At 35.9% G+C, this 12,550-nt stretch overlaps 1 protein-coding gene across 2 annotated transcripts in view; it reads right to left on the bottom strand.

Moving 5' to 3' along the window:
- Positions 1-12,550, bottom strand: part of Cen (cerebellar degeneration-related protein 2-like) — a 189,297-nt gene that overhangs the window by 150,630 nt on the left and 26,117 nt on the right. For both annotated transcript variants that reach the window (XM_089103345.1, XM_089103344.1), the window contains exons 2-3: positions 8,172-8,538; positions 5,945-6,057 (exon numbers count right to left, since the gene is read on the bottom strand). In XM_089103345.1, the coding sequence (XP_088959471.1) occupies positions 5,945-6,057; positions 8,172-8,283 (225 nt within the window). In that variant the 5' untranslated portion in view covers positions 8,284-8,538. The remainder of the gene's footprint in view (positions 1-5,944; positions 6,058-8,171; positions 8,539-12,550) is intronic.

Below are 12,550 nucleotides of genomic sequence, written 5' to 3'. Positions count from 1 at the left end.
TTTTTAGAAACCATTGCGTCTTCAAAGTCACCTAGTAAAAATATTTCAGCTTTGGCTCGCTGACTTTGAAAAAAAAAGTTGCTCTCATTGAGAGCAGCCTTTTTTTAAAGGACATAATTCGACAGGCATTAAGGTTTTTCAGCTAAATGGTGGGTGGAAAACAGCAACAATAGAATCAAATCCCATCCGATTTGTGAAGACGAGGTGCCCAGGCCTAAGTATCTATTAAAGATTATTGTGGAAGACTGATTAAAACAGGGATTCATAATCTTTTTCCGTGTCAACATCCTTAAGCCCTTTCAAAGATATAAAACGACCCCCTCCTCTATTTTTTTGGAATGTTTTATTTTTAGGATGAAAAAGACCACTGGCTTATATATGTACCGTATTAAAAATTGGGTAGCTGTATAGAAAAAAAATACAAGTCGGCTCAAAAACTCTCATGCTCCCAAAGGTGCATACTAAATCACTTGGCAACCTCCAGTCTAACAAATATGCTAAAAAATCGTGCAGTTGCAAGAAAAAATAATGCTCTTTTTTTAAGATGAAAATACGCATTTCTTCCAAAATGGTATAATGGTATAACAGTAGAGAATTTGCTTCTGATTAAAAAAAAAAACATAATTATATAAATTTGGCTTCGTGTAACCAGGGCCGTTTCCAGGATTTTTGTTCGGTGGGGGGAGGGGGTACAAAAGGTACTTTATGAAACGCAACAAAAGTTTGTTTACATATATTTAAGTTTCTCTCGGGGGGGGGGGCTTAGATACGGCCCTCGATTTGACCCATTCGGCTATGACCCAGAATTGACCCATTTGGCTAGATTGGACTAAGAAACATAGCTAAAAGTTGCCACTTTATATACCATTAAAACATATTCTGATAAAAAATAGGCTGTACCATTGTAAAAACTGGTGGGAAGTAAGTGGGTTGTTTCTAAGCTCTCCAAGATTTTTATTTCCATGGTTTACACCCTTAGAGGTAAGAATAAGGGTAATAATACAGATTATACAGATAACAACAACAAAACCAAGGAATATAGTAATAAATAACAACACAAGCGGCTAATTTTAAGGTGAACTTTGATCAACAGCCTAAAAATTAGGGTACATTTGTTGGACGGCGATTTTAAATTTGGAGGAGATTAAAAAAGGGAAGCACCCAAAGATCACCTAGGGATGTTCCTTGGTGATAAATCGGGGCAGACAGAGGAATAAAAAGGAAACAGTGAGTGTATACAATGGGGTTGAGCTTTCATAAAGAAAGAAAAACGAAAAAAATGGGGTTTTTAAAGGCCAAATGAAGATACTGAAAAAACACAACAAAGCGAATATTTGGTGGAACTGAAAAGGCCGAACTGATTTTGGAGCATAAACCTAATTTTGACCCATCTATATCAGAAAAATCTACTCTTTCGAATCAGACACTTCTTTCACTTACAGCCCTTTGTAACAGAACTTCTTTTTACTTCCATTATAGAGGCATTTTTTATAGAAAAAAATATGGGCTTTCCATGGGCACCACCGCCTTCCACCAATAAAGGCCGATATCTTCATGGAAGACCTTGAAGAAAGGGCTATTTTGAAAAATTTTCGTAAACCTGAATTTTGGGTTCGTTTTAAAGATGATATTTCTTATTCGTGGGAGCATGGTGACGAATCTCTGAGTTCTTTTCTTCACTTGCTCAACTCCTTGGATCCAAAACTTAAATTTACTCAGTAATCAGAGGTAGAGAGGTGGCTTCCTTTCTTAGATGTTCTGGTGCACCGAAATGATACATATTTCGAGTCTGATGTCAATAGAAAACCCACACATAGTGAACGTTACTGAAATTATTCCTCTAATCATTCTCCTGCTGTGAAAAGACGAATTGTCACTTCTGGTGGCCGGCGTTTACCCCCCGGCGAATACCCCCCCCCCTTCAAAAACAACCTCCGGAAAATACCCCCTCCCCCCCAAAAAAGTCCCCCCCCCGTGGAAAATAAGGCTTTCCAAATTTGAGAATTTTATTTCAGTTTATTTTTTTTAACTTCCGTAGGGGGGTGGAATTTTGGTACTTGTGTAATATGCGCAACTCACTCAAGTTTACGCTGTGTAAAATTCGAGAACACACCGGTTTTTTTGTTAGTTTCTTCGTTACTTTAGAAATAAATTTGTGCTATAGATTTGCACATTAGGGGGGGGGGGGTAAGCATAGCCGGTCTGCATGCAAAATGTGTTTGGTACAGTTATTCTGTATATTAGATAGATATACAAATAAGTGTATTTTAAAGCCAAATATACGGCGATGAACACAGTAAAATAACATAAATGAATATAGTGAATGGGATGTGTTTAACCCCCTGGAAAATGCCCTCCCCCACGAAAAATACCCCCCCCCCCCACGGAAAGTAACCTCCGCAGAGAATACCCCCTTCTTGGAAAATACCTTCGCGGTAGATACCCTCCCCCCTTCCTGTGGAAAATAAGGTTTCTAAATTTCAAACTTTTATTTGAGTTTTTTTTATAGTTTTTTTGAAAAGTGCTAAGGAACGGAAAAAAGAGGAATTTACGCAGAAGAAGACACGGGTGTTGTCAGCCATACTCCTTTTACTTTTTGCTCGTTTTGAGTTTGACTGGGCTATCTATTATAGTTTCTGTTAGTTGGGGGTTTAATTTATTTGCTAATGGTGATTTGTGGTAGTTTTACACTTGGAAGATAAGAAAAACAAACTCGTAGAATTTAATAACGCTTTTGTCCGGAAGAAATTAAACAATTTTTATTTTGTTGGTTCTCAATGAAAGCCATATTTTCAAAGGGTAGCAAAACCTTCTAAAGCATTGTGGTGCCACATGTTTTAGCTTAATTTTGATGATTGTTTGCCTAAATTGTTTTTCTTCTTCGATTTTTTTTTTTAATTTGGCACCCGCTACTGCCAAAAATTGCGGAAACCACATGGAAGTCTTTTCAACACAAATGGATTTGTGTTTTTTTTTTTATTTCTAAGTTTTTAAGATACTTCTGGTGCGTAGATTGCTCTTTTTCCGTTCCTTATCAATTTTCAACGAAACTAAAAAAAACTCAAATAAAAGTTCCAAATTTAGAAACGTTATTTTCCACCGGGGGGGGGGGAGGGTATTTTCCACGAGGGTATTTTCCACGAGGGTATTTTCCAAGAAGGGTATTTTCCAAGAAGGGTGGTATTTTCCGCGGGGATTACTTTCAGCAAGGGAGGGGGGTATTTTTCGTGGGGGAGGGCATTTTCCGGGGGGTTAAACACACCCCATTCACTATATTTATTTATGTTATTTTATTGTGTTGATCACCGTATATTTGGCTTTAAAATACACTTATTTGTATATCTATCTAATATGCAGAATAACTGTACCAAACGCATTTTGCATGCAGACCCGCTATGCTTACCCCCCCCCCCTAATGTGTAAATCTATAGCGCAAATTTATTTCTAAAGTAACGAAGAAACTAACGAAAAAAACGGTGTGCTCTCGAATTTTACACAGCGTAAACTTGAGTGAGTGGCGCATAATACATACAAGTACCAAAATTCCATCCCCCTACGGAAAATTTCAGGAGATGGGTATTTTCCGCGGAGTTATTTTCCGGGGGGTATTTTCCAGGGGGTACTTTCCGGGGGGGGGGGGTATTCACCTAGAACAGTCACCTCTCTAGTTGATAGAGCATTGAAAGTTTGTTCAACACGCTTCTTGGATTCAGAGCTCGACCACCTTCGAGATATTTTATTTGGGAATGGCTATCCAATTAGTTGAATAAATCCTGTAATTGCAAAACGCATTAAAAGATTATCAGATAGTTACACAGAAAACGCGAATCAAAGGGAAAACTCAGTTTATCTTGGTCTCCCGTACGGTAAAGGGGTTTCAGATCACGTTTCAAAAAATCTAAGAAAAAATAGCATTTACACTTACTAGTTTTTTTTTTTTTTTTTCTTTTTTAGCCAAGTAATTACCGTAATACATTATAGACCCAGAAAAACTATCAGTTCCCAGAAGAACTGATCAGCGACTCACGGATAGATTATCTCAGCACTCTACCTCAATTAATAATACACTTAAAAAGTGGAAAAAAACAGAAATTTTTGACTCTACCGTTGCAGGGCACATTTTTGAAAACCCAGACCATACTATTTTGTTTAATCAAGCTAGCCTAATTTCGCATGACAAAGGTATTGTCCAGCACTACAGAGACTCCGTTGAAATTGATAAAGACCAGCATGTAGTTCTAGCAATGAACAGGGATTCAGGTGATTTAAGAATAAATGAGTCGTATTTCGGTTTTCTCAAAAGAGAAGCCGATACTTTCATAGTCCCAGATATAAACCTTGTAACACTTTCCCAATCACTTCATCAGACACGTCAACAACCCCTTAAGTCTCAAAGAGTGTCTGCAAGGAATGCAATTATTAAAATCAGGAGTCAAAAGACAGCTCATTCAATGCTGTTTCGTTTGGGTTTGAGTGAATGAATGTTTTTCTTTTATTTCTCAGTTATTCGCTAGTATCCGTCGATGGCGGTTCAATTTTGAATTTCTTTGCAAATCACGGATATTGCTGAAGACTTACTTTTATTATTGTTAGGTATTTGGGTTCAATTCTTACAATTATTTGGCTTTTATTGATTTTTGTTCATCTTTTGATTTTTTTTTTCACATTGACTTTCCGCGTTCTATTTGTTGGTTTGTTCTTCGGCACTCGCACTGATTATATTTTTCGTTTCGCACTGAAGAACACAGGCGTTTATCTCCTCGAAATATTCGCTTTGTTGTGTTTTTTCAGTATTTTCATTTGGCCTTTAAAAACCCCATTTTTGGTCGTTTTTCTTTCTTTATGTTATGTCCGGCCAATGTGGTTTAAGAAATTGTCTTGAGCTTTAAGCGCCATGTTTCAGTCAATATTAATCATCATATTGGAAGGAATTTACATTCTTATTCTGGTTTTATTTAGACCCTCTTTACAACACATTAAACTTCTGACGATGGAGAAAATAAAGAAAAAGAAAATACACATAAACAAAAAAACAAGAATGCAACATGTCAAATAGAAAAAAAATTGCCAATTACATAAGCTTTGCTCAAAAACCCTTTATTTAAGCGGAAAAAGGCTTTACAAATTATGCAAACAAAAATAGACCATGGAGATAAAAAAAAATCAAACTGCGTCTGAACAAAGCCAACACTTTTTAAATACGAATGCAATTCAGACTCAGAGGTCAATCGACAATACGTTCCGCGCGCTTTCAGAAACGTATCGATAATAAATCATCTAAGTTCTTACGCTGTAATTTCTTAACGATGGAAGTGTTAGAAATAATTCCCCTGGTCCATAGAGAAAGGCCAAGAAAAGGCTTGCAGTATCTGAATAATTGTATACGGTACAGATTATAGGTTGCTCAGTATTTTCGAAAAGCTTCCATACTAGCATAATCAAAAATATATCAGGTGAAAACAAAGCATTTAATAGTTTTTCTTGGTAATTTCTAAAAGGTTCTTTTATTTTGACAAGTACACCATAAGACTTTAGAAGTTATGCCTTGACAGCATAAGAATTCACAGTTCTTTCATATATCCACCATCAGTCTCAGATAATTCAACGCATCTATACGGTGATTCAACAACGAGACTCTCTTGCCTCAAATTGGATTGACTATCATAAAATCGATTTTGGAAGCCTCTAAAGAAAGATCTATATCCCTCCCCTCCAAAAAATAATATAGATTATAGTTACGGATGTTTGATGAAACTCAAGATCCTCCGCTAACAAGATGATATAAAAATATCAGCGTAAGAAAGATGACTGACGTAAACGAACTGATCAATTGCGATTTTAAGATATAACTCTTAAAAATAAAGTCCAAGAACATTTGTCTTAATGCATTGACCGTTACCCAGACATTAAAAAAAGAGTATGGACATTTTGAGACTCCTCCTACCTCGAGTTGCAAAAATTGATCATCTATAGTCGATTGCTGGACTTTTATAACGTTTTCCAACTCCCTATTTCGTTCCAGAAGTTTCTTCCCAATCTCGGCTGCAAGTTGCAAATCTGTAAAATAAAAGTTTATTATATACAAATATCGTATATTTAATATACTTTAACTTTGTTAATTAAAGTATAAAACTTTAAAAACTGGACAGTTATAAAACTTTAAAACTGTCCCTGATGCTTGGAGAAATCTCGTTTTATCGATATTTTCTCAATATTTTACACATTCATATTCCCCATCTTCCAACAGCAATTGAAAGTGAAATTAAAGCAAAAATCGAGCAAAATTGTCTGCTCTAAGCCTATGCAAAATATTTGCACAAAAAACTATTTTTGGGTTCAACAAGGTTTGCTTAATAAAAAAATGGAATGGAGGGATTACGTAAACTGAACGCTTCACTAAAAGCACAAGATCCAAACAAATTAAAAACAATGTAGAACAGTTTTAGGAGCCAAATAGTCGTTAAATAGCCTGCATTTAACACGGTAGTCTTTCCCCAGATATGATGTCGATAACTTTTGGAATACAACTTAAATCATCCTTTGAACTCAAGCAAAAAAAAATAAAGCTTATTTTAGCATTAAAAACAATTATTTACAATGCCACTCATTGGTCTCGCCAGTTTTGATATCTGTAGCAAGTAGTATAAATGATAGAAACCAAATTTTAACGTATAGTTTGGGAGATCGGGGGGTAGCAGTCCCCCTCACATACGAGATACTTCTTGTTCGTTTCGAGTAATAATGGCACTCTTCACTTACATTTGAAAAAACTTGGTTTTGTGAGTCAGTATGTTTAGGGGTGAATACGTCATAGCGACAGCATCTCCTTTGAAACGTAAGGAACACCAAAACTATTAGTTCCAAATAGATTGTGCATCTCAGAGTTTGTTTTCATTAGTATTTTGACCCTATTCGGGAATCAGAGCCGCTAGGAAATGTCGCGTGGAAGTAGATGTTTTTTTTTCTTATTCTGCTGTTCCTAAACATTTTTTAATATCTTCTTGCTTCCAGAACGGGGGGGAGGGGGGGTTATAGTTATAATATCCACACTGAGACACATTTTTGCTTAAATATTATTTAATCGATTTTCTCTTTTTAATTTGTATTCTACTATCTAACTTGGTTAAATATACAATGACATAAATTTCATACATTGGAAGCAAGGCCGTATCCAGTTTTTTTTTCTGGGGGGGGGGGGTACAAAAGGATTTTTTCGGGGGGAGGGTTAAAAAATCCAAAAAACACATAAAAATTTGTTTATATTCATTTTTGTTACGTTTTTACGAATCGGACAAACATTTCGGGGGAGGAGGTTCAAAACCCCTAATCCCCTTGGATACGTTCTTGATTGGAAGGTAATTCTGAAACAGTTCATGATTTTTTTTTTTTGTGGTTCATTTTTTTTATCTAATTAAAATCCTGGTCTAGCTATCCTCGTTGGCGCACAGACACCCAGGGCCTTTGCTGCTTTGGGGAGGGTAGTAACAGGGGATATCCAGAGGACATCAGAGAGGGGAGGGTAGCAGAGGACGGGAAGTATCTTAAGAGGCTAGATTCCCCAAATTCTCCCCGTGTACACGAGTGATAACTGCAAAATGTATTGCTACGTGTGCATTATACCCACTCTTTTATATACTGCTAGTTTGGTTAATGCAAATGAAATAAAATAGGATGAATATAGAATAGTTTAGAAACAAATTTGGGCTATATATTTGCACGTTAGGGGGGGGGGGGGGGTGTGGTTTTTCCAAATTTAAAAAAAAAAACAGATAAAAACAGAGAGATACCGGATTATAATGGTTTATTAACAAAATTACAATAATTACATGTTACAATTATGTTTTTAATTTTATCATTCATTTTAGATCACCCGTTTCACACAACTCGACTCTAACAACTGTTTTATGGTCGGGTACCTCTCCCATCTCTGTCCCGGTAACTGCCGCGTCTCATTTGACATATATAAAAGAGTGGGTATAATGCACAAGTACCAATTTATGTTTATTGCATGTTCAAGACAAAGGAGAAGGAGAGATAAGGAAAAAAAGAGAGGAAGCGAGATGGAGAGAGGGAGAAGAGAAAAAGAACTGGTAACAATTGAGTTTAAAATAAAACTGGATAATAATTTGCAAAACCAGCTAGTCTACGTCCAAGAATAAAAATAATCTTACCATCTTGTCCTCTAAGACATTCTAATTCAATAGTGTAATCCCAGTACTCCATTGAGTTTTGCGCCGAATCCGAGCCTGTGCAATAAATCCGTTTCCAGCATTCTTCACTCATTTCTTATTTAACAAATCAAAACACAATCATCAATCACTCAATTTGACTCGAGAAACACTGAAATTCATGACCTAATCACTTATAAACGATATTTTATAAGGCATATTCACCATCCACAGACCTAAGGAACAATCCTTGGAAATCAACTAGTATTAAATCACGTGTTTGAAATTTGGCTATCGAGTTTTGACATTACTAGGATGTCTTCTAGCCAATTCCCGCAGTCGACATTAGGAAGACTACTTTTTTTCAAACCTGAAATTAAATAAACTTATGATAGCATGGACTATCAATTGCTGATAAAAAAAAAGGAACAAAAAAGATGCTCTTATCCCAATCAAAAGGATTAACAGCTTAGCAACGGAAGAAGTATATCTTTGTTACTGGAATTTCAACACTCCTTAAAAAACCGATTTTTATAAAGGGCTGAATTCGACAATAGACCCCCAAATATGGGAGGGGGTGAAAATTAGAAAACAACATGTGGCTGAAGGCTAAAAGGTTGCATACCAGTATATTAACTTATAGTCACCGCGACTTAAACAGTACAGTCGAAATTTTCATCCTGTTCAGCTCAATGAGAATAATTTTTTGGGGACAACCAGTCCTATTAAACCATGCGTTTCTAACTAGCGCAAGTTACTGTCAGTACGGCTGCTACTAATACAAATAACTCATTCCAGCACCGTGCCGCCTGAGACCAGTCACGAAATCGTTGTAACGAACTGAAAGTAAGCAGCGACTCGAGCTAACAGTAACAAAATTCTAAAACTTAATTTTGATAACAATTTATACAAGAAAGGAATTAGCTTTTTATGCTGATTAAATAAAAAAAAACTTTTCGAAAATTAATTTTTTCCCAGAGAAGTTAATGTCATTTTAGACTTATGACCAACAGAAAAATACATCTTTTATATTTTAAAATAATAAGGACTTGTGCTTATATTTAAAGATTACCTAAAACCCACGATGAGCATTAACGAAATAGAAAATAATAGGAAAGAACATACAACAAGTAATAACATAAATGAATAATTAGGTCTTAAAGCGAGTAATGCTTCGATTGAATATGAAAATCAAGCATAAAACGAAAAAAAATAGTTTGCTATTAAAGTATAAATGAAACTTAAAACAAACAGAAATTAAATAAACAATCAACACAAACAAGCATACAATAGATATTAATGTAAATGAATAAATAAATCTTAAAACGAGTGAAACTTAAATTGAATATGCAAATCAAGCTCGAAACGAATAAAAATCACTACAAACAAGAGTTTGGGTATCGCCTCACTGCAGAAGCCTAAAACTTAAAACCTACTGCGTCATGGGCGCTTTACTGAAAACTATATGAGTCTTGAGCAGTCTTGGAAAGTATAAACAAAATCAAATTGAATATTAGATATGTAATGATATTAATTTTTGAAAGATCCATCAGTTCAAGATTTTTTTTCACTGTAATTTTTATTTTTATTTTCAATGCTGTAAGAACTGGAAAGGAATAAATTTGTAACATACGAGTAATTCGTTTTCAGTGACGCGCCAATGACACAGAAGGGTTTAGGTTTTTACAGTTAAAGAAGGGGGCAGTATCCAAACTCTTGTTTATAATGAAACTATATTTGTCTTGAACAATCTTGGAAAGAACTACTAAATTAAACTGAATATTTGATGTATAATGATATTAATTGCTGAAAGCTCATCAGTTCAAAATTTTACTGTAATTTAATATTTATTTTCGATATTAAGTACAAAAGAAAACATTTGTAATATTATTCGTTTTCAGTAAAGCGCCAATGACGCAGTAGGTTTTAGGCTTCTGCAGTGAGGCGATACCAAAACTCTGGTTTGTAGTTATTTTTTTCGATTCAAACTTGATTTGCATATTCAATTTCAGTTTCACTCGTTTTAAGATTTATTTATTCATTTTATCGAATGAGGCTTTTTTCAAAGTCTATACGATTACTTCTTTGATAAAAACCTTATATATGAACAATAGACCGCTTGCATAACTTGTGGACAGCAATTGACAACAATGAATGGATTGAGAAAATAGCTTCAATAAGGGTGTTTAGACCATTTCACTTGCTGACACAGATAGATAACGACTGTTTGGAATTGACCATAATAGGATTTTCTTTGCCAAGGCAATTTTGTGTCTACCGCAGAGTATGTATTTTAACCTTATAATTGGATAATTATAATAGATTTATTATGTGTTCTTCCCATACAGAAATTTACCTTATTAAAGTCTTTGGGGTGGGGGCAGTGTAGTTGACATAAAGAAGAAAATTTTTAGGCGTAGACAGTAGGAGAGGGTGAGGTTGGAGACTTATCCAATACGGGGTGGAACTTCACTCATCTCCTCCGTTCCCGATTTAGGAGATTAGACAGACTCATTGGGCTGTAGAATGTTGGACCGTTTGAGTTGTGGAAGACGTTAGAATACTCAAAATACTTTATATTTTTAGTTATTACAGGATTGATTTTATAGATTTCGCAATGGTGAGCCCCCTGGCCCATGATTTGAGTGAGCCTCAACTCAAACGCTATTTTATACCCCTTTGATAACAAAGGGGTATAAAATAGCGTTTAGGGGAGGGGGAAGCTGGTTACCCTCCAATATCTTTTGACGCTTAAAAAGTGAACTAGAACTTTCAATTTCCAATCAAATGAAACCTCTCTGAAGTTTATACGACAATGTTGTCTATACAAAACCTTATATGCCCCCAGGGCATAACTTACAACCCTTGCCCTGAGGGCCGTGGGGGAGTTGTCATCCTCAAAGACCTAATTTCCAGAACTTAAAACTACGTTTAATAAAATGGCTATCTCAAAATTTTGATTGGATGTATTTGGGGAAAAGGTGGGCGTGAGAGGGGGGTTATTTGCCCTCAAAGCACTTTCGACTATTAAAAAGTGCACTAGCCCTTTGAATTTCCAATCGAATGAGCCTTTTTTGAAGTTTCTACGACATCGCTTTCTATAAAACCCTTATATGCCCCCAGGGTATAACTTAAAACCCTTGCCTTGAGGGTTGTGGGGGAGTGTCCTTCTCAAAAACATATTTTCTATCTGAAAATCACCTACGCTGAACAAAGTGGCTATCTCAAAATTTTGATTGGATGTTTTTGGGGAAATGATGACCGTGGGGGGGAGGTTTGTTGCCCTCCAATCACTTTCGACTATTCAAAAGGGCACTAGCCCTTTGAATTTCCAATTGATTGAGCCTGTTTTGAAGTTTCTACGACAACGCGTTCTATAAAAACCTTATATGCCCACAGGGAATAACTTAAAACCCTTGCCCTGAGGGTTGTGAGGGGTGTCCTCCTCAAAAATATATTTTTTATTTGGAAATCAACTCCGCTGAACAAAATGGCTATCTCAAAATTTTGATTGGATGTGTTTGGGGGACTGATGGGCGTGGGGGGGCTAGTTGCCCTCAAATCATTTTCGACTATTAAAAAGGGCACTAAAGCTCTCAATTTCCAATAGAATGAGCCCCCTTTAAAGCTTTTACGACGACCCCTTCCATATGAAGTGCCTCTGGGAAAAAATAATAATAATAATAAATAAAAAATAAAACATTGGAGCCGTATGGCCTTTACTATAGGCAACGCTACAGCGTTGCTTCTGATTTCGAAAATATCCAAATACAGCACAATGCTGTTTCGTGTACTAGCCTATAGCTTCCTCGAGGGGCTCCACTCTTCAAGGTAACACAGCAGTACTGTTTACAGTTACAGTTCTGGTTAAGCATACTCATGAAAGTTCCACCTTAAAATTGCTATGAGGCCACCAGGCGGGGTTTCTCTCCGGGGATAAGGACGTAGGAAATAAGCTTATGGCATAGCAGGGATAAACAACCGTTAGAAATCATCCACATTTTCAGCCTTTTACACCGAGCCTATCTACGTTTGGAAAAAAAAAGAAGCTAGATCTAAAAGTACAAATCAAACGGAGAGCTAAGCGAAAAGGGAACCATGTGCAAAAAGCCGCATGCGACACATCATTAATAATTTACTGTCAGAAATTACTTAACTAAAAAAATACACTGGTTATTGTATGAAACTTTAGTGTATTATAGTCTACCTCCAAATTGACCCCTCAATTTGCATCACTTTCCCTCTGAAGTATTTAACAATTAAGTTTAAGCTAGAGCACTTTTTTCAGAAAGAAAACTATATTGCAACAATAAAAACATTCAAACAATATTTTTCAACAGAATAAAAAGAAAACAAGACCTTGGATAATCTGCAAAAATTAT

Source organism: Artemia sp. Qi Xiang Cuo, chromosome 17 (assembly GCF_049724085.1).
Source record: "Artemia sp. Qi Xiang Cuo chromosome 17, ASM4972408v1, whole genome shotgun sequence".
NCBI lineage: Eukaryota > Metazoa > Arthropoda > Branchiopoda > Anostraca > Artemiidae > Artemia > Artemia sp. Qi Xiang Cuo.
Note: the sequence above shows the minus strand (reverse complement) of the source record. Positions and strands in the feature narration are given on the sequence as shown.